Below are 21,741 nucleotides of genomic sequence, written 5' to 3' on the forward strand. Positions count from 1 at the left end.
TTAATGCTCCTTTCTCATTTCCCGTCAAGGTCGAGTTGGGTTACACGCTTTAGCTCAAAATCAGTGATAGGTGCAACTAACTAAAAGATAACTAAGATAAGTTATCTATTATGTCTTGGTTGGTAATCCTTATTTAGAATAACAAGTTTTCTTACATTTCTCTAACATTGAAAAGTGCTTTTATTTAACAATTTTACTGTTAAATCTGAAACTGGAAGCAACTACATCTGTCGAATGAGTGAAGTGAAGGAAAAAGTGCAAGGCATCAAATATATGGGTGTAGAAATATAGAGAATCAAAAACATGGAAATAATCCTGCAATTTGTTAAAGGTCCCCCATTATCCAAAATACACTTCTTCATGTCTTTTCTACATCTCTCTGTGTTAATAGACTCTGAACGAGTCAGGAACAAATAACTATTTTTGTCCTGATCCATTTCTATAAAAACCTGTCTGACAATCAGCTGATCAGATTTTGGCAACTTTGTGATGTCACAATGTTTATTGGGTTGTGTAACCATTAGCCAATAGCCAACCAAGGTAACCCCCCCCCCCCCCCCCCCCCCCCCCCCACCTTATCACCTGAATCTCCTCCTAGAGCACCATGTTTGTTTTTAACCAATCACTTCTCAGAGGGGCGTGGCCAGCAGCAGCTCATTAGCATTTAAAGCTACAGACACAGAATCAGCACTTTGGAAACAGGGCTGAAACAGAGGGGATTATGGGATGCTACAATGATCTGTTTGGTGTTTCAACCAAACACTTCAGAGACATGTTTGTATATATCTGAGACCTGTAATATATTGATGAAAAACTGTATAATAGGAGACCTTTAAGGATACTGAACCACTAAATGGTAAATATCTGTCTATCTACCCTCAAACATATATCTGCCTCTGATTTTGTTCCTTTCCTGCAGACTCTGCTTCTGCAAAGAGCATCCAGGGTCAGGAAAAGTCCAGGCCAGTTTTCTTTGGACTTTCTCACCTCTCTGACTTAAAAACAACCAATAAGGCTGGAGTCAGCAATGGCGCCGGATCACAGATGACCCCCAGAAGCGAGATTAAAGTGCAAAAATGCTTCATCTGCGTAATTGGAATGACCTGTGCTTCCTGTGTGGCCAACATTGAGAGGAACCTGCTCAAACAAAAGGGTAAAGACATCAAAGGTGATAAACAACATGCGTTTTTATGTATCTAATGTAATGCTTGACTTGTAGGAATCGTCACGGTGTTGGTGTCACTAATGGCTGGAAAGGCGGAGGTGAAATATGATTCAGAAATCATGAACGCTGCTGCTGTAACTCAGCTCATAGAAGACTTAGGATTTGGTGCCAAGCTGATAGAGGACAATGCAGTAACACATGGGAAACTGGACCTCACTGTGAGTCAACTGAGGAGAGTATCATACAGATCTTACTGAAATATCACAAAAAAGTCACGTATTTCAAAACATTTTTACTCATAGATAACAGGAATGACATGTGCATCATGTGTGCACAACATTGAGTCCAAGCTCACCTCAACCAAAGGGATCCTCGGGGCCTCCGTGGCCCTCGCAACCAAAAAAGCCCAGATCCAGTTTGACCCGGAAGTGCTCGGAGCCCGAGATATTATCAAGATCATTCAGGTAATTATCTCTTTCAATTTTAAACCTCCTCTCATGTAAATGTATGATGTAACAGATTATATTTCTTATTCCAGAGTCTCGGTTTCGAGGCCAGTCTGGTGAAAGCGGGTTACAAAAACAACCTCGATCACACGGAAGAAATTCGACAGCAAGTATCTGGTTTTAAGTCATTGTCATAACAAGTTGAAATTGCCCAAACCTCTATTAGATGATAAAACTGTCTAGCACCTGAACACCAAATCAGTTGCTTAGGAACAGCTAAACACTTTCCCAATTGTCTCCACTCAAAAAATAAATGCACTGTTAGCGAGGTATTTTAGTGGCACCTTGTGTACAAACATATACATATATACCAATACCAATCAATACATCAGATAACTTGGAAAGCGTCATGTGAGATGAATAACTTGACCATGTAACAAACATAGTTTATTTTTGTTAATCCCTCAATTAGCATCACATTATTTAACATATTTCAGGTTGGCAAATCATTTTGATTAGGAAAGGGGTTCTTAACCTTTTGTAACTCAAAGTCCACCCTCTCTCTTTTCCTCCGTACCCAAATCTCTAAAAACGGGGGTAAAACAGAGCTGATCCAGATTTGTTGCCGATGTGACGTAATATCGGAAATATTCGGCCCTATCTGAAACGTATCTGAAATGCGCAACGTTTTGCAAGTAATATGGTCTTTGTTTACATTAGAAAGCAACGCTAACACTCAGAGCTAACCTGTACTGGAGAGAGTATGTGTAAAAAAGCTGGAAATAAAAAGGTAAACTAAAATTTGAGCTCCATACTGTTTCAGAAATAATCCTTGATGTGGTTTTGAACATGATATGGCGTTTCATCACGGCAGCATTTAGCTGAGTATCTGCCGGTAGAATTCTGAGCAGGCCTAACTTTTTTTTTAAAGCTACGGACCCAGAATCAGCACTTTAGTAACAGGGCTGAAATAGAGGGGTATGAGGCATGGCTTCAATGGGTTATCTGTTTGGTATTTTGAGCAAAACACTTCATAGATGTTTTTTTATATATCTGAGACCTATAATATATGCCAAAAAATAGTTTAATAGGTAACCTTTAAAAAAATGGTAAATATGTAACTCAACAGAAATCAGGGCACAGGAAGCAGATAATACACGAGGAAAAGGATTTATCTTCTCTCCACAAGTGACTAATTTCTCTGCAGGTGGAAGAGCTCCTTCCTGCTCAGCATGGTGTTCGGCCTGCCTGTGATGGGGCTGATGATCTACATGATGGTGATGGACAGCCAGCACCAGGAGCACGGAGGCTCCATGCCCGAGGAGCAGAACCTGCTGCCTGGCCTCTCCCTGCTCAACCTGGCCTTCTTCCTGCTCTGCACTCCTGTACAGGTTAGGATCTGTTCAAGAGCTTTGGGTTGTATTCTTAGGTGCTTCTTTTCTGCATTAATGACATTGTGATCTCTCACTAATCAAAGACTACGACACCACTGTTGTGCAATAACACTAATGGGCAATATAGTTCAAATGATTATTATAACTGGCTGCCTTCTTAATCAAGAATGTGTAAGAAATTCTGTGCAATATAAGATAAGGTAAGATATACTTTATTGATCCCAAATTTGGAAATGTTTTCGTTGCAGCAATATGTAAAAGATAATACATAATATAAAAGTGGGACATTATTTACATTTAGCTTGCAAGAATGGCATATTAAATTAAATATAAATGTGAAATGTACAGTGAGAAGTTATAAGTCCAGTTGGGTGTGGGTGGGGCCATCCATGATTGTTTAGTGTCCTCTATAATCCCATATATACTTTAACCTCTATTACCTAGCTTCCACCACACTACATTTTACATGTTACACTTCATTTATTTTATACTTACTGCTGCTGTTCCTACTTTTCTACCATATGTGAACTTTGTAATTAAAATATATATTATTTTAATGTTAATTCGTACATGCATGCCCATTGTCTGAAAGTGTTTTATTTTACGTCTATCTCCACTTTTGCTGTAACAACGTTGAAACATTTGTAAATCTATTTAATGTGTGTTTTCCCCTGCAGATCTTTGGAGGCAGATACTTCTACATCCAGGCGTATCGCTCGTTAAAACACCGCACAGCCAACATGGACGTGCTAATCGTGTTAGCCACCTCCATCGCCTACCTGTACTCCTGTGTGGTGCTCGTTGTCGCCATGGCTGAGCGAGCAGGCCAGAGCCCCGTCACATTCTTCGACACCCCCCCTATGCTGTTTGTCTTCATCGCTCTGGGCCGATGGCTAGAAAACGTTGCAAAAGTAAAAATCATATATATATTTGGTTTTTTTAATTCTCCATTTTCTTTTAGTTTGAACTTAAATGTATTTTTCAAAGGCATACTTCAATGTAAAAGGGTCAGCTAAATGCTATGCAATGTAATGTAAAGGTTTTTTGTCAGTGTAGAATATTGTAATTTAGTATTATATCGTAAAAATATGAACCCAAGAAAATATTCTTAAAAATCTGTCATTTATTGTTGATAAAACTGCTGCGTGTTGAAAGATTTTAAAACTTCAGTATAATTCTGCAACCATACATACCAGATACAGAAAGAGTTTCTAAGACCAAATTTCCCACAAACCCTTGCTGTTTTATCTGACATTTGCTTGACATGTTGTTTCTCCATTTTTAGAGTAAAACCTCAGAAGCTTTGGCGAAATTAATGTCCCTTCAAGCCACTGATGCTACTGTGGTCACTTTGGGACGGGACCACTCCATCATCAGGTGGGACACTTAAGAGGAAATAAATGAAAATGTAGTCTTAATGCATTTGAACTGTAAGTTAGTGTTTGTGCCTCAGCGAGGAGCAGGTGCCGGTGGAGCTGGTCCAGCGTGGGGACATCGTGAAAGTGGCCCCTGGAGGAAAGTTCCCCGTTGATGGGAGAGTGATCGAGGGAAGTTCCATGGCAGATGAGTCCCTGATCACAGGTACGGGGTGGTAGGTTTATGTTCTGATGGTGGAGGAATGTATTTACATATCGCTGCATGTGTGTAGCTTTTAGGAATGGATGCAAGCCTTAATTATCAAGTTTATTATATCGTTTTATTATAAACTCGTAAAAGCAATGCTTTCAACTTGTTAAAGTGTTGGTTTCAGCTTCCTGGTGGTTACTTATGTCAAACAAATGCAGGATTACTTTAGTTGTTGTCATTGTTTGTTTGTGTGTGTTTTTTGTAAATGAAAAAATACATTTGTACATACAATCAGTACATACCACTGTCTCATTTGTATGCATATATTTAGCTTTCCATTTCTAAATGACAAACACTGGTTATGCATAGTCGAAACGCAATAAAAAGATTTTTGATCTGAAACACATGCAGCAAACATTTTAGCAAAATGAATAGCTTTTGGAGCTTTCTTTTCATGTATAAATACATATGTATAGCAATCCTGCTCCTTTTGTTTTAATGTACTGTCAAATCAATAATTGCATTTAAAAATGAACTAATAGTATTTGAATGGATGCATTAGCTGACCACATTTACCTCCAAAGCCATTAGGGACATAAAGTTGGATTCAAAAAAGATTTCATAATAAAGTAAGAAGTTCTGAATTTTTAATGAGGATGTTTGCCCCTTGTCTCTCTATCAGGGGAGCCGATGCCGGTCAGTAAGAAGGTCGGCAGTTTGGTGATCGCCGGCTCCATCAATGCTCACGGAGCTCTGCTGGTGGAGGCCACACACGTCGGAGCAGACACAACCCTGTCTCAAATCGTTAAACTGGTGGAAGAGGCCCAAACCTCAAAGGTTAGAGGCAACTATATTTCCAGATGTTCATCAATTCAACTACCAATGAAGTTATTCCAGCTTTTAAAGTGAGTTTTCTTTCAATTCAACCAATTTTACAAAGGAAAACAAAGCACTTGTTGCTTTAACTGCATACATCCTTCACATGAGTCCTTAAAGAGCAACTTGCAGGTTAGAGACCCCAGTGAATACATGTGTAGGAAAATGATGTATACACTACATTTTCCCAAAAATATACACTACAGTGACATCTGGCGTCGTTTTTGTAAGACATTTTTACTTCCGCATAAAAAAAGACCACACGCGTGTGACGTCACATCAGGGAGAGCGGCCGGTCTAACGTATTAATAAACATGGATCACAATGCTAGTTTTGACAAAGAAGAGGTTGAAAATGTATATTCGAATGCATATGACGGACCACAACCTTATAATTATGAGCCTGCTAGGCCAAGGATTAGAAGAAATAACGGCCATCGGAGAGAAATGGAGCTGTGGTGTGAGGACGGACATCCCGGGGCAAAGCAGAAGCCGAGAAGGGGGACTCGGGCAGACGGCCCGGGGGCAAGGCAGAGGCCGAGAAGGGGGACTCGGGCGGACGGCCCGGGGGCAAGGTAGAGGCCGAGAAGGGGGACTCGTGCGGACGTCCCGGGGGAACAGCAACAGAGCAGGGAATTCCGCGGCGGGGAAACTCAGGGGGCCGAAGACAGGGGTGAAGGCCTTGTCGGGGTAAATTAGGGGGCCGGACTCGAGGGAGAAGGTATCGGCTGGGAATGTCAGGGGGCCGGGCTCGAGGACGAAGGCATCGACTGGGAAAGTCAGGGGCTGGTGTCGACTGGACCCCAGACCGAACAAGGGCTGGTGTCGACGGGACCGCCATCAGAACAGGACACGGTGTCGGCGGAAGAGGTGTCAGCAGGACCCCCAACAGAACTGGACATGTTGTAGGCGGGACCCCCGGCGGGTCAGGATCTGGTGGCAGTGGGACCTCTGACTGAACAGGATTCGGAGCTGGCTGGACCTCCGACGGAACAGGTGTTGGCGGGACCCCCGGCGGGACAGGTGTCGGCGGGACCCCCAACAGGTCAGGGCACGGAGTTGGCAGGACTCCCAGCGGAACCCCCAACGAAACTGCCACAGCAGCCAATCGTGGAACTGCCCCCCAAGACCAGAAAGATCTCATGTGCTTTATACATGTAAAACACACACAAACATACACTTGAAACAGCATACGTGGCAGAGATGTTCCAACCTTATACAGTCATATATGTTGCATCCTCTGAGTTCTACATGATCCCAGATTTCAGGACCTTATTTAGCAGCTACCACACATGCCAATGTATACAACTACTGGTGAAGAGTTTCAGCTGATTGCCTATAGATGGGCCTCCTTCCAGCAAACCAAATGAACAACACACCGTCCACTATACTGTAGCTTATACCATGTGACATTAATGAATATACCAGAAATACGCTGTAATAAACATTCTGCTATAACACTCCCTCCTTTTATTAATTAAGGTCACACAATCAAAAATAATAATGATTACAAATAACCTACTGAGTTCCGCCCTCGAAAGCCCAAAATGACTTTCTGAAAAACATTTATCAATGGGTAATCATTTTATTCAAGGCAGAAGTCACAGATCACCTGTACTGTACCTACTCAGAAATAGCCAAAAAAAACACCTTTTTGATAACACAAAAAGTGGAAGAAAAGACAATTGCGCTAATCTACTCTACTTAAATGGAAAATCATTTAAAAAAAACCCAGTATGCTTAAGAGGAAAAAATCTATTTAATAATAATAAATGTAATTTGTTAGCGCTTTTACAGGTGCTCAAAGACGCTTTACAGATATAGTGAAGAGAAAAGAAAAGGAAGGAACAACAAATAAATATATAGTTAAAGTCAAATAATACAAAAACAATCACACATTAAAAGCCAGATTGAAGAGGTCAGTGTTTGTGAGTTTTTTGAAGGTGGTGAGGTCAGTGCAGTCTCTGATGGGTTGTGGGAGTGAGTTCCAGAGGGAGGGGGCAGCGACGGAGAAGGCTCTGTCCCCCCAGGTCTGGTGATTGGTGCGGGTGGGGATGGATAGGAGGTTGGCTTCTGATGAGCGGAGGTAGCGGGAAGGGGCGGTGGTGCAGCAGGTCTGTGAGGTAGGGGGGGGGGGCTGATTGTTGAGGGCTTTGTGAGTAATGAGGAGGACTTTGAAGTATTTGTCCCATTGAAGTTTAACAAACTTACATACATAACCTAATAACATACAATTTAATACTCGATTATACATAATAAAACATCTTCCAAAACACTTATAGCAAGATGTAACTGGCGTCCACCCGTTCTGCTTCTGTTATATTGTCCAGTAAACACTTCTTCAGGGTGTGCACGTTCCGATCTCCATGCGTAGCTATTAGATGGAATATCTATCTTAGCCTTCATGCTGTAATGAAGTGTAAGCTCCTCTGTCTTGGAATAGTCTGCAAATTAAATGGAAACTGAACAATCTGGTGCCACTAAATGTTTTTAAAGCTCGGTTGGATGCTAGTCAATCGGAAGCTATTGGTACCTGTTTATGTGGATAATTATGTAAATGATGCTGTATGATGTCCTTTTGTTGTTCTATTTATGTTTTTATGTTTCATGTGGAACTACTTGAGCAGGTCTCCCTTGAAAAAGAGATCAATGATCTCAATGGGATTTATCTGTATAAATAAAGGTTTGAAATGAAATGAAATGTAATGTCCCATCTCATAGCAAAATCCCTTGATGACATCTGAAGCAACATCATTACCATTTGAATTTGATGGAACTGTAGTCAGAAACTGAGGCTTCTGTAAAAGAACAGTTAACGGTAGTTCAATCATGAGAGACGTGATGTATGAAATACATGTTTAATACCGGACACGTGGTATAGAAAATTATGATTGACAGATTACAACAATGAATCAACTGATGTTTGGAGATTAGGCCCCGGTTTGTAGGATATCATTCAGGAGGGGAAAACCGCTCCGATGAACCCCCCGGGGTCTAGACACTGGTGGTGGTGATAATGGTTCGGTCTGGTTTGGAGGAAGAAGGATTAGCTTGGCCCTGAATTAGGAGACAGGAGGCGAAGGGGTGGAGGCGGGTTGTGCGTTGACACCTGAAATGACAACTGACAGAGAGGGAAGAGCAGATTTAAAGGGTTTAGCAGGTGCAATGATTGCTAGCTGGGGAGTACCGCCCCTGATTACTTAATGGGAGAAGAGCTTGCAGTGACGTGTAACACCAGGGGGTATGGTCTTCCTTCTTGAACTTGCGCTAAGCTTCATATCTTCTATATGTTCTCTAGAGTGTTGAGATTACTAATATACTTGGCTTTAAATCATATCAGAAGTTTTGGGTTTTGTTCTTCGTGTTGACCCAAATCCATAATATAATAGCAGTGGAAGAATAGCTGGAAGTCATCCAGCTGCCTTCATTGATACTCCAGTCTGCCTCAGAATGATCCATCTTCCCTCCTCAAGATTGGAAGGGGAAAACCAGCTTTGACCTGGGTAGAAAATGGCACTTGCATTCTGGGTTAACAGCCTACAGTCGACCACAAGGTCTTAGAGTCTTATCTATCATTTTTAAACTTCTTAAAACCATGAAATGTTGTTTGTGTTGTGTTTTTACTTACCCACAATTTCCTAAACACACAACAAACATCTCCTGCAACATTGTTCAGCCATGGTGCTGAAACCAATCAGATCCCAACCTTGAACAATACATTTAATCATACGTCTTAGCAGAACCCAATCGAAGCTTGACCATGTAGGAAAAAGGTTTTTTAGGCGAAAAGTAGTTTCATTTACCCTCTGGATCATGTGAGGGTTAAAAGATTCACGTGACAAGAATTAAAAGAAATCAGAAACCAATGTGTCACAGAAGAAATAATGAAAGATTTCACCTGGGATGGAAACAAAATATTATCAAATACATCTTAAAATTAAATTACTAAATTGAACAATAAACCCATTATACCCCTCCTGGAAACATTGTCCTCCAAACCACAGAGACCATGTTTCCCAAATAAGATACTTCAGAGTACCCATCTTCTCATACAATGTCATTTCAAAGTCCTATGACCCATCATCATCATCTGTGTAGCAATCATAGACTGTATATATAGCAATGCAGTGGGAGTCACCGACTCAGGAAGGAGACACGGGATGAGCAGGAGCTTTGATGTCAAACACTGATGGTTCATTTAGGAGTTTCGGCCGGAGGATTCACATCACAAGTCACACAGTCACGATCTGACTGCACGGGAGAGTTGCCACATTAATTCTGGAGCGCCTCTCTCTAGTTAGACCTTTTAACTGGTTTCACAGAGAGTAATCAACATATTTTGAGAAGATAGCCTAAACAGCTGGGAACACTGAGTTACTTGCGTCTGACACTTATGGCCTCGAAGATTTCACACCTTGGAGTCCACAAACACGGGAAGGAAGTGTCCCAGTGTACCCACAACAATAAACCATCTGTGACCTAGAGTTGCCCGGTCATAGAAATGGGAACAAAAACAAATGGCTGAATCAGCCCATTTCCTTAAGGGAGTATAATAGACGTCAGGGTTGGTCATACACGTCAAAGGGCAAAAAGGTTAGATATCTAGGAGAATTATTCCCTAACAATCAGGAACACCTAAAACAAAGGGAAAAATGCAACAGCAATGTTAAAAATCAAGTTACAGAGTCATCAAGCCATGCAGGGATCATGCAGAGTCAGACAAAGTTCATGTGCCATGTCTCACAATGGTTCAACTAATATGGCATAGTCAGAAAACCATTGCCAAAAGCATTGTGTGCATCCCAAAATAAAATCTCCTTTTGTCGGTGGGTCAGTGTAACAGTCAGCAATTGACAAATCAATTCACATTCATTCAGTCTTTGCAAAGTGTAAGTCAGTCTCGAGATCTCATGTCCTATAGTGCACTCTGATATTCTACCAGCTGGAGTTTTTACTAGTGACATCATTGTGTTGATGTCAAACAATGCAACAAAGTTTTCCCTGTGTTCGCAGCACAATCTTCTTCAGATGTTAAACAAACAAATTATCAATAAACTTTATTAATGTACTGCCCCCAGGAAACACAAAGCCTGACAAATGTTCTTGCAAGGCATTCCTAATTGAACCTGCAGTGTCCCTGATCAGGCAGCTACATAGAAAGCTGTGGTAAGGAATTGAGAAACCAGATTTGAGACTTCCACAGAAGAAATACCGACTCACAGTAAGCAAAACGTATTTGGAATGAAATTGACTTTTGAAGTTGTATTGGTTATTTTCAAAATGTAAGAAAAAAAAGCAGAGGAGTGGAGTTAAGGCATAGCTATAGCTGAAATCTGTTTGTTGATTGTTCTGTTTGATGGTAGTTTATTTAGTTTGTTGGTCTTGTTTTATGTTGATATGTTGGAGAGATCACGTGTATTCTGCTCGTAGTCTGCCTGAGAAGCTTAAGGTTGGCTGAGGGGATATGATCTTTGCTAGCCGTAAGGACATGTTATGCTGGAGGAATCACTGTATTTGCTCGTAGTCTTGAATACTGCCTGAGAAGGTCCTAATGATTGTTTTAAGGTTCAGATATTTATTGGCTGAGGAATATGATTTGCTTCGAGCCAAGTGCACAAAAAACAGGGTGGAAGGTCCGTAGTTAAGAGATTAATAAGCCCGATCTGAGTTCAGGGAGTTCAGGGAAGAAACAATGATTTGTTGCTGAACATAGTCTTTGAGAACTGATTTTTACCATTGCATTGCATTGTGAATTTCATGGTATTTGTCATTTGACAAATACCATGAAATTCACAATGCAATGCAATGGTAAAAATTAGTCATTTGACTAAGAATTGTACTTAATTATATTTCAAAGGAACTTAATTACATACCGTAACGTTAAGGCAAAGTAAAAAGAGGTTTACTGAGTGTATGAAGTACATTAAGGTAAAGGTTTTATTCAAATTAAATATAATAGTGGATTATTCCACCTAGTATAAGACATCGAAAGAGGAGAATTTGTTAAACATTAAAATAACAAACTCACTGTAAGAAATACATATTGTAATATTATTTAGGAGTTGTATTTATCATACAATAGTGACTCTCATTTGGTGGTTGTTTAAAGTAGATAGGAAACTGAAATACGCTGTAATAAACATTCTGCTATAACAGGACTAGAGGAGGGATTAGAGAAGGGACTTGAGAAGGGACTTGAGTAGGGACTAGAGGGGGGACCATGGCTGCTGGGGTCGGAACCAGGGCCTGAACCATGGCTGCTGGGGCCGGGACCATTGCTGCTGGGGCCGGTACTGGAACCGGAACCATGGCTTCTGGGGCTGGGACCATGGCTTCTGGGGCTGGGACCATGGCTGCTGGGGCACGGGCTGGAATCCTGGCCTTGCGTTTCCTTCTATGCTGCCTTGAAGCCTTTTGGAGGCTCAGAAGTCCTCCAAAGGCCAGACGAGACCCAGCGAAAGGGTCCTTGAAAGGAGCCTTGTTGGGAACTGTTGCCGGCAGGGGGCTAGCAGGCCGGGAAAGAGGTTTGACCTCAAAGCTACCAAAAAAGTCCACCACCCACTCGGGTAGTAACTCCCTTAACCAGGGCCTTGAGGTTACTTCTTGGCGTGCCGTAGAGATAATAGACTGCCTCTCTTCTCTACTGGGGGCATATCGACAGTCATTTTTTAAGCACATTAAATGCTGCTGGGTCCATTTTTGGTTAGATCCTTCTTCTCCGAAGCAGGCGGGACCCAAATGCAGGTTTAACACATAATACCTTTATTTCAAGGCTAAACGTAACATACAGAACTCTCCCCCGTGTACACAGTCAACAACAACAAGGATCTCACAAAGACAGACAGAAAAACCAGAACGTTGAGCGAAGCAGGCGGGACCCAAATGCAGGTTTAACACATAATACCTTTATTTCAAGGCTAAACGTAACATACAGAACTCTCCCCCGTGTACACAGTCAACAACAACAAGGATCTCACAAAGACAGACAGAAAAACCAGAACTTAAATACACACAAGACTAATCACACAAACAAGACACAGGTGAGGAGGGAGGAGAAAACACAGGGGCACAAGGTGAATACAATCGGGTAATCAGGCAGGAGGGAACACAGAGACAGAAAGCAACAGGCAAGACGGGGGGGGGGGGGGGGTGAACAGTTTTCAAAATAAAACAGGAAACCAAAGACAGATCAAGACAAGACAAAACACAACACAGACAGATCGTGACAAACGTTACTGGCAGGACTGTTGATACTGATCCATAACAGAAACTAATGCGCAAGTATCAGCCGTATCTCGCGTTACCTAATGCAACTCCACACTACGGTGCTGTGTACCGGAGGGGAGACGCGAGATACGGCTGATACTTGACGATCTGGCGGAGAAAGGTTGTGGAGCCTCCGTTGATATGCCGTTGTAAATGGCTTGATGGAAAGCAGGTGTGTAGTCGGGGAGGGTGCACAGCTGATTGCAGCAGGTGAGTGGAGGTTGAGCCGGGAGCCAGGAGTGACACAAACAACACAGACAGGGGGAAACAAACAAACACAAAGGAGACGGCTGGAGCAGTACATCCACCACAGCGTTACCTAATGCAACTCCACACTACGTCTTACGGTGCTGTACCGGAGAGGAGAGAGAGAGGAGCGAAGGGGGGAGAGAGAGAGGGGCGAAGGGGGGGGAGAGAGATGTAACGGTTTCCTGATAAACGTTTTGTTTGATAGGTGCTTGTGTGGGAAATGCCAGCCCATGGCCTCTGGAGAGAGTATGTGCTGCAGGGAGGTGGATGCACCTCGCACAACGCACCCAGGAACTAAAGCTAGCTCCGGTACTTTTCCTGTTAGGGAAACTGTGGACTCGATGTCCTGACAGGCTGGAGTTTGTGTAACCTGCACAAACTCCAGCTCACCATGATTACAAATGGTGAAATGCAATGTAGAATTACCGAAAAAATACCAGCTCACTAAATCACAACCGCTCAAACCAACTGCCAACTACTTCCGTGAATTGGGCAGAGAAGGAGTCCAACAAAGTTGCTCCCCTATGTGACGTAATATGATGCATTTGACATATGACTTTTTTAAAAAAACAGTTTTTAGTAGCAGAGCTCAAAACGGCTACTTTCCCCTCTGATTTCCTGCCCTTATGTCTCGTAAAACATATGAAATCCTGCATTAACTTTTTTAATTGTAATTTTCAGGCAAGGTTAAAGGTGGGGTGGGTAATTTTGGAGAAACCAGCTCGAGTGCGCTAGAATTTGAAAACACACACGAACGTGCACATGACCAATGAGGGCACGAGATAAGTTTGTGCACAGAAAGAAGGCTGACAGGCAGGTAGGCCATCCAGTTATTTTAGCCGGGCCTGCTAAAATGATTGGTCGTGCTTTTTACAGTACTACGTCTTCCACAGATGACATTTTTTTGATGGATTTTTTGTCAAAGCACTTTGATATTCATTGCTATCGGGATGTTAAGAACATTCCATGGAATATAACAAAAAGTGTATCTCGAGCCCGTTTCTCAAACTTACCTACCCCACCTTTAAGCATAAATGTAGTAAAAAAAAAAAACTGCAAGTTGCTCTTTAAAGGTCTCCTATTATAATAATTGTAGGCATATATTATAGGTCTCAGATTTATAAAAAACATGTCTTTGAAATGTTTTGCTCAAAATACCAAACATGCTAGCCATGCCTCATACCCCTCTATTTCAGCCCTGTTAGAGAGGTGCTGATTCTGGGTACGTAGCTTTAAAAAAAAAAGGGGAGCTTATGCAGGGGAATTCTACCCAGATACTCAGCTAAACGCTGCCGTGATGAAACGCCATATTATGTTCAAAACCACATCAAGGATTATTTCTGAAAAAGTATGGAGCTCAAATGCTTTCTCTCTTGCCGGTTTACCACAAGGTGAGTACCTTTTTATATCCTGCTTTTTTACACAGACTCTCTCCAGTACAGGTTAGCTCTGAGTGTTAGCGATGCTTGCTAATGTAAACAAAGACCATATAACTTCCAAAACACGTCGTGCATTGTTTCTGATAGCAACGTTTCTGATAGGGCCGTGCTGCCGATATGATATCGGCAGCAAATCTGGATCAGCTCCGTTGAACCTCTGTTTTTAGAGTTTTGGGTACATAGGAAAAGAGAGAGGGTTTATTTTCGGACACTTTGTGAGTTCCCTTACACACCGGGGACATATATTTATGAATAAAATACATCAAAAAGTGCATTTTGCATGATAGGGGACCTTTAAATATAATTTATATTCTTGGTTCAAACCAGCGTTCCCTTGTGTGTGCTCAGGCCCCCATCCAGCAGTTTGCAGACCGGCTCAGTGGATACTTCGTTCCCTTCATAGTCATCGTTTCTCTGCTGACGCTAGTGGCCTGGCTGGCCATCGGGTTTGTCGACTTCGACATTGTGAAGGAGAACTTCCCGGTAGGTGCGCTCACTCAACTTTTCACATGCAAACAAGAGCAGCTTCCATAAAGATGCAAAATGAAATGTTACACCACATTAACACATTCTCCTCTTCACAGGGTTACAACCAGAACATCTCCAAGGCGGAGGTCATAGTGCGCTTTGCCTTCCAGGCCTCCATCACTGTTCTGTCCATCGCCTGCCCCTGCTCTCTGGGGCTGGCAACCCCGACTGCTGTCATGGTGGGCACGGGGGTCGGGGCTCAGAACGGGATCCTCATTAAAGGAGGCGAGCCGCTGGAGATGGCCCACAAGGCAATGACCATACCATCCTATTTTATAAGAGTTTATTATGGCTTTCTTGTAACGAAAAGTTAAAAACCCTCCCCCAATCATACCACACCCCAATCATTTCAAAGTATGGGTGAATAATTTCTCCTGACTTCTCCCTCAGATCAACGTGGTGATGTTTGATAAGACCGGTACGATCACTAACGGCGTGCCGCGGGTCACTCGTGTGTTGGTGCTGTGGGAAATGGCCCGCATGCCCCTGAGGAAGATCCTGGCTCTAGTGGGCACAGCAGAGGCCAGCAGCGAGCACCCGCTGGGCATGGCCGTCACCAAACACTGCAAAAAGGTGAGAGAGGCTTCTATTTGTTTGTAAGTATTAGGTTCAAAGCTATTCCTCCCCTCTGCTTCCATTACGAGTGTAACCGGTGTCGATTAGCGGTGTCTGCGTTGTGTTTCTTTTGTTGAAGGATGAGACCTGAGTCAGCATAGCGTTGATCCGTTTATTTACCTTACAACAGATATATAACAAATCAGTCGTTAACATTTTGGTTTCCCTCACACGTCGACTCCTCTCCCGTGGAACACATTGATAAAAAGGGAAGAGGAAAATGTGAGGGACACAATATAAAGGGGGGAAGTCCCCATATAATAATAGTCTGTGTACAGCGACTTCATTTTGGAGGTTCCGCCCACCGATTTGAGACCTAGTGAGGTATTTAACGTTTAGTAAAGGAATTATTAAATAGAGAACACAGAATTTTGGATTATAATAAATGAATTACAACAAAACACCACTGCATATTTACAGTTGTTTCACGAGATTGTCCAGTTTTATTCCAACTACAGAGCTAGAAGTCCTTACAATTTGTGCTCAGTCAATTTCTTGACAATGTGTCTGTGTGCACGCTGCAGGAGCTGGGCTGTGACTTGCTGGGCTACTGTAAGGACTTCCAGGCCGTGCCCGGCTGTGGGATCAGCTGCCGGGTTTCCAACGTGGAACATCTCCTGCAGCAGCAGAGCGAAGAGTGTTTCCTGCTGCCCGGAGCCACCACCGACGAAAGCAGCCTGCTCCCTGCTGCCGAAGAGACATCTGCAGGTGCCTCAGAAATGTTATTTCACCACTAATATCTATAGATGTTCAACCTTTAAATCCTCTTTGGTTATATGATGTCTCTTTCTTGTTTGTATAATCATATTTTTACTGATTGAGTAGGGGTTTGAATACGCTACATTACAAATGTCAACATGACACAAAAGTGTAATTCCTCCAAAAAAAGAAATGACATAATACAAAAAAATTAATGCAAATAAAAATCATATATAATAATAATAACACACAGGATTTGTATAGCACTTTTCCTTTCATTTTACATGATTTTCATCAAATATTATTGCATCCCAATTCGAAACAAACAAACAAATCTCTCTCACACACACACACACACACACACACACACACACAGTTGTTATTTTCTTTTCTTATTTTATTGTATGGTCTTGTAAAGCGTCTTTGAGCACTGGGAAAAGCGTTATAATATGTATTATTATTATTTTCACAAACTGACACACACTCACAGCTGATGCACAAACACTCACAGCTGATGTACACACACTAACACAATTATATGGCTATATGATACCTACATTTTAAAAATACAACCCCGATCAGCTATTAAGGCATTAATTACAATCTTCTAAATCATCTATTTTACATAAACAAACAAACATAACATCTCTTTGTCCTCTTTGCTTCTGACTACACTTGTTTTTGTACTTCTTCTTTGCTTTCAGGTGAGCCTCTGTCTTACTCTGTCCTGATTGGGAACAGAGAGTGGATGAGGAGGAACGGTCACCACATTGGAGCAGACGTAGACGCCGCCATGTCCAGCCACGAGACCAAAGGCCAGACTGCTATCCTGGTAGCTATAGAAGGTGAGGATAAAACATGCAGACTAAAACAAGATATCTTTTTTCATGTGCTATCTCTCACCTCATGGTATGTTGTGTGTCCTGTGCAGGTGTGCTGTGTGCCATGTTGGCCATTGCAGACACGGTGAAGGCAGAGTCAGCGTTAGCCGTGCACACGCTCAAAAGCATGGGCATCGACGTAGTGATGATAACAGGAGACAACCGGCGCACAGCTAAAGCCATCGCTGCACAGGTAACACACATTAGAGAGAAACACTGTACCCACAGAACCAGGGGTGGGAGAAGTACTCAGATATTGTACTTGAGTAAAAGTAGAAGTACCAGAGTGTAGGAATACTCTGTTACAGTAAAAGTCCTGTATTCAAAATGTTCCTCAAGTAAAAGTAGAAAAGTATTCTCATCAAAATATAGTGAAAGTAGCGACAGTAAAAGTAGTCGTTGTGCAGATTGGACCATTTCAGAATAATATATATGATATGATTGATCATGAAAGTGTTCTCAAAGCTGGTGAAGGTGCAGCTAGTTTGAATGACTTTGTATACTGCAGGGTAGCTGGTGGATTTACTCCAGGTGGAACTAAAGTCTGATTCAACACTTGATTATATTTCACATCATTCATCCACATCTGTAAAGTAACTAAAGGTATTAAATACATGTAGTGGAGTAAAAGTACACCATTTACCTCTGAACTGTAGTGGAGTAGAAGTACAAATTAGCATAATATGGAAATACTTAAGTAAAGTACAAGTATCTCAAAATGGTACTTAAGTACAGTACTTGAGTACATTTACTTAGTTACTTCCAGTTAATTGAAACAGAGTGTTCCTACACTCTGGTACTTCTACTTTTACTCAAGTACCAGATCTGAGTACTTCTCCCACCTCTGAAAATATGTCTCTATGTGCTATAATCAGTGTTGTGCTAGTTACTGAAAACCAGTAACTAGTTACCATTACTAGTTACTGCATTTCAAAAGTAACGCAGTTACTTTACTAGTTACTTACACCAAAAAGTAATGCGTTACTGTGAAAAGTAACGTTTTCGTTACTTGAAAAAATGTCTCCCATTAATGCCCTTATAGCCTTCATTTCAGTACTGTTATTGCATTGGAGAATAATAACATCTGTTGATCAACTTGACATGCATTATATGCAATCTGGATTGCATCGATATTAGCTGGCTTTCCATTTTTGTATATTCTTTCTCCAGGTAGTTGGAAAAAGTTTTCCGTCCCATATGCCGTGTGCCGCCCGGACATGCTATCATGCTAACTGAAAGCGGGTGACTCCACTGTAGCAATAGCCTGCATGTGTTCTACAACATACCGTGCAATAGCTTTATCGACTTTTCCCTGGCCAGCAGTCCCTTGGTTAAAATCCAGCCGCTGTTGCTTAGGTGGAGGTGGAGTGGCGTCGGCTGAGTCTCTGTGGTCTTAGCTACTAGCTTCGTCCCAGCATGTTGTTTTTGCAGATGTTTTAAGAGATTTGAATGACTGGTTTGGGCAGTAGATAGGATCTTTGACCCGCCAAGACACAACTTACATTTAACTAAAACGTTCTTTTCTTTGTGCTCGACAAAAGTGAAATAGTGAGAATATCTCCAGGTGGAGAAACTAGACTTTGTAACGCGTTAGTCCCAACACTGGCTATAATTGCTGTCTTGAAACGTTTGCATGATGGACTGAAGTGCTCACGTTAATTGAAGTGCCCCTTCCGATGCAAACAAATTCAAAATACATATTATAGTATGGAATAAAATGTTTTGTTTGCGCTCAGGTGGGGATCCGGAAGGTGTTTGCAGAGGTGCTGCCGTCACATAAGGTGGCGAAAGTGCAAGAGCTGCAGGAAAAAGGTCTGCGAGTGGCCATGGTGGGGGACGGGGTCAACGACTCCCCCGCCCTCGCTCGGGCAGACGTCGGCATCGCCATCGGCACCGGCACAGACGTGGCTATAGAGGCGGCCGACATCGTCCTGATCCGGGTAGGTGACTGACAGTGGGTGTAAAGTAGGAGTGACTTCTTTAAAGGTCCCCTATTATACTGTTTTTCATCAATATATTATAGGTCTCAAATATAAAAAACATGTCTCTGAAGTGTTTGGCTGAAACACCAAACAGATCATCCATTGTAACATCCCATAATCCCCTCTGTTTCAGCCCTGTTTCCAAAGTGCTGATTCTCTGTCTGTTACTTTAGATGAAAAATAAGGAGCCCCTCCCCACGCCCCTCTGAGAGACATTTGGTTACAAAGAACAAAGAACTCAATGGTGCTCTAGGAGGAGATTCAGGTGATAAGGGGGGGGGGGGGGGGGGGGGGGGGGGGTGACCTTGGTTGCTGATTGGCTAATGGGTACACAAGACAAAACATCGTTATGACATCATAAAGTGGCCAAAATCTGATCAGCTCATTTTCAGACAGGTTTTTATAGAAATGGATCAAAAAGAGAGATAATCTTTGTTCCTGAAACTTTCAGAATGTCTTTACACAGAGGGGACACATGTTGATGTAGAAGAGACATGAAGAAGAGAGGACACATGTTGATGTAGAAGAGACATGGAGAAGAGGGGACACATGTTGATGTAGAAGAGACATGGAGAAGAGGGGACACATGTTGATGTAGAAGAGACATGGAGAAGAGGGGACACATGTTGATGTAGAAGAGACGTGAAGAAGAGGGGACACATGTTGATGTAGAAGAGACATGAAGAAGAGGGGACACATGTTGAGGTAGAAGAGACATGAAGAAGAGGGGACACATGTTGATGTAGAAGAGACATGAAGAAGAGGGGACACATGTTGATGTAGAAGAGACATGAAGAAGAGGGGACACATGTTGATGTAGAAGAGACATGAAGAAGAGGGGACACATGTTGATGTAGAAGAGACATGAAGAAGAGGGGACACATGTTGATGTAGAAGAGACATGAAGAAGAGGGGGACACATGTTGATGTAGAAGAGACAGGGAGAAGAGGGGGACACATGTTGATGTAGAAGAGACATGAAGAAGAGGGGACACATGTTGATGTAGAAGAGACATGAAGAAGAGGGGACACATGTTGATGTAGAAGAGACATGAAGAAGAGGGGACACATGTTGATGTAGAAGAGACATGAAGAAGAGGGGACACATGTTGATGTAGAAGAGACATGAAGAAGAGGGGACACATGTTGATGTAGAAGAGACAGGGAGAAGAGGGGACACATGTTGATGTAGAAGAGACATGAAGAAGAGGGGACACATGTTGATGTAGAAGAGACAGGGAGAAGAGGGGACACATGTTGATGGAGAAGAGACATGAAGAAGAGGGGACACATGTTGATGGAAAGAGACATGAAGAAGAGGGGACACATGTTGATGTAGAAGAGACATGAAGAAGAGGGGACACATGTTGATGTAGAAGAGACATGAAGAAGAGGGGACACATGTTGATGTAGAAGAGACATGAAGAAGAGGGGACACATGTTGATGTAGAAGAGACATGAAGAAGAGGGGACACATATTGATGTAGAAGAGACATGAAGAAGAGGGCACACATGTTGATGTAGAAGAGACATGAAGAAGAGGGGACACATGTTGATGTAGAAGAGACATGGAGAAGAGGGGACACATGTTGATGTAGAAGAGACATGAAGAAGAGGGGACACATGTTGATGTAGAAGAGACGTGAAGAAGAGGGGACATATGTTGATGTAGAAGAGACATGAAGAAGAGGGGACACATGTTGATGTAGAAGAGACATGAGGAAGAGGGGACACATGTTGATGTAGAAGAGACATGGAGAAGAGGGGACACATGTTGATGTAGAAGAGACATGAAGAAGAGGGGACACATGTTGATGTAGAAGAGACATGGAGAAGAGGGGACACATGTTGATGTAGAAGAGACATGAAGAAGAGGGGACACATGTTGATGTAGAAGAGACATGGAGAAGAGGGGACACATGTTGATGTAGAAGAGACATGAAGAAGAGGGGACACATGTTGATGTAGAAGAGACATGAAGAAGAGGGGACACATGTTGATGTAGAAGAGACATGAAGAAGAGGGGACACATGTTGATGTAGAAGAGACATGAAGAAGAGGGGACACATGTTGATGTAGAAGAGACATGAAGAAGAGGGGACACATGTTGATGTAGAAGAGACATGAAGAAGAGGGCACACATGTTGATGTAGAAGAGACATAAAGAAGAGGGGACACATGTTGATGAAGAAGAGACATGAAGAAGAGGGGACATATGTTGATGAAGAAGAGACATGAAGAAGAGGGGACACATGTTGATGTAGAAGAGACGTGAAGAAGAGGATTTTGCATAATAGGTGACCTTTAAACTGAAGTGCTTCACTCTGCAGAACGACCTGCTGGATGTGGTGGCCAGCATCGAGCTCTCGAAGAAGACGGTGTACAGGATAAGAACCAACTTTGTCTTCGCACTCATCTACAACCTGCTGGGAATACCCATCGCTGCAGGTAATCCTCAAACATCTTCAATATGTGATAAGGAAAAATCCAATAGCACAGAAATATGTATTAATCAGGCAAGGAAATACAACTCAAAAGGTTGACTCTATAGCCCAGAAATGCTGATGTTTTTAATCCGAATTTCAGAACCAAGAAAACAAATCAAAAAGTACTTATTTCTACTTATTCATTTAAGT

General features: G+C 42.3%; 1 protein-coding gene across 2 annotated transcripts in view; it reads left to right on the plus strand.

Moving 5' to 3' along the window:
- Nucleotides 1-21,741, plus strand: part of atp7b (ATPase copper transporting beta) — a 29,835-nt gene that overhangs the window by 5,852 nt on the left and 2,242 nt on the right. The window contains exons 3-19 of one of the 2 annotated variants that reach the window (XM_034202177.1): nucleotides 920-1,153; nucleotides 1,220-1,383; nucleotides 1,468-1,629; nucleotides 1,704-1,777; nucleotides 2,819-3,002; nucleotides 3,683-3,916; nucleotides 4,291-4,382; nucleotides 4,459-4,586; nucleotides 5,254-5,408; nucleotides 14,749-14,883; nucleotides 14,985-15,179; nucleotides 15,319-15,501; nucleotides 16,068-16,251; nucleotides 16,947-17,087; nucleotides 17,174-17,316; nucleotides 18,860-19,063; nucleotides 21,436-21,553. In XM_034202177.1, the coding sequence (XP_034058068.1) occupies nucleotides 920-1,153; nucleotides 1,220-1,383; nucleotides 1,468-1,629; nucleotides 1,704-1,777; nucleotides 2,819-3,002; nucleotides 3,683-3,916; nucleotides 4,291-4,382; nucleotides 4,459-4,586; nucleotides 5,254-5,408; nucleotides 14,749-14,883; nucleotides 14,985-15,179; nucleotides 15,319-15,501; nucleotides 16,068-16,251; nucleotides 16,947-17,087; nucleotides 17,174-17,316; nucleotides 18,860-19,063; nucleotides 21,436-21,553 (2,730 nt within the window). Of the gene's footprint in view, nucleotides 1-919; nucleotides 1,154-1,219; nucleotides 1,384-1,467; nucleotides 1,630-1,703; nucleotides 1,778-2,818; nucleotides 3,003-3,682; nucleotides 3,917-4,290; nucleotides 4,383-4,458; nucleotides 4,587-5,253; nucleotides 5,409-14,748; nucleotides 14,884-14,984; nucleotides 15,180-15,318; nucleotides 15,502-16,067; nucleotides 16,252-16,946; nucleotides 17,088-17,173; nucleotides 17,317-18,859; nucleotides 19,064-19,278; nucleotides 19,335-21,435; nucleotides 21,554-21,741 lie in introns of those variants that run through there. The other variant, XM_034202178.1, reaches the window with a different exon arrangement.

The sequence above is a fragment of the Gymnodraco acuticeps genome, unplaced genomic scaffold (assembly GCF_902827175.1).
Source record: "Gymnodraco acuticeps unplaced genomic scaffold, fGymAcu1.1, whole genome shotgun sequence".
Lineage (NCBI taxonomy): Eukaryota > Metazoa > Chordata > Actinopteri > Perciformes > Bathydraconidae > Gymnodraco > Gymnodraco acuticeps.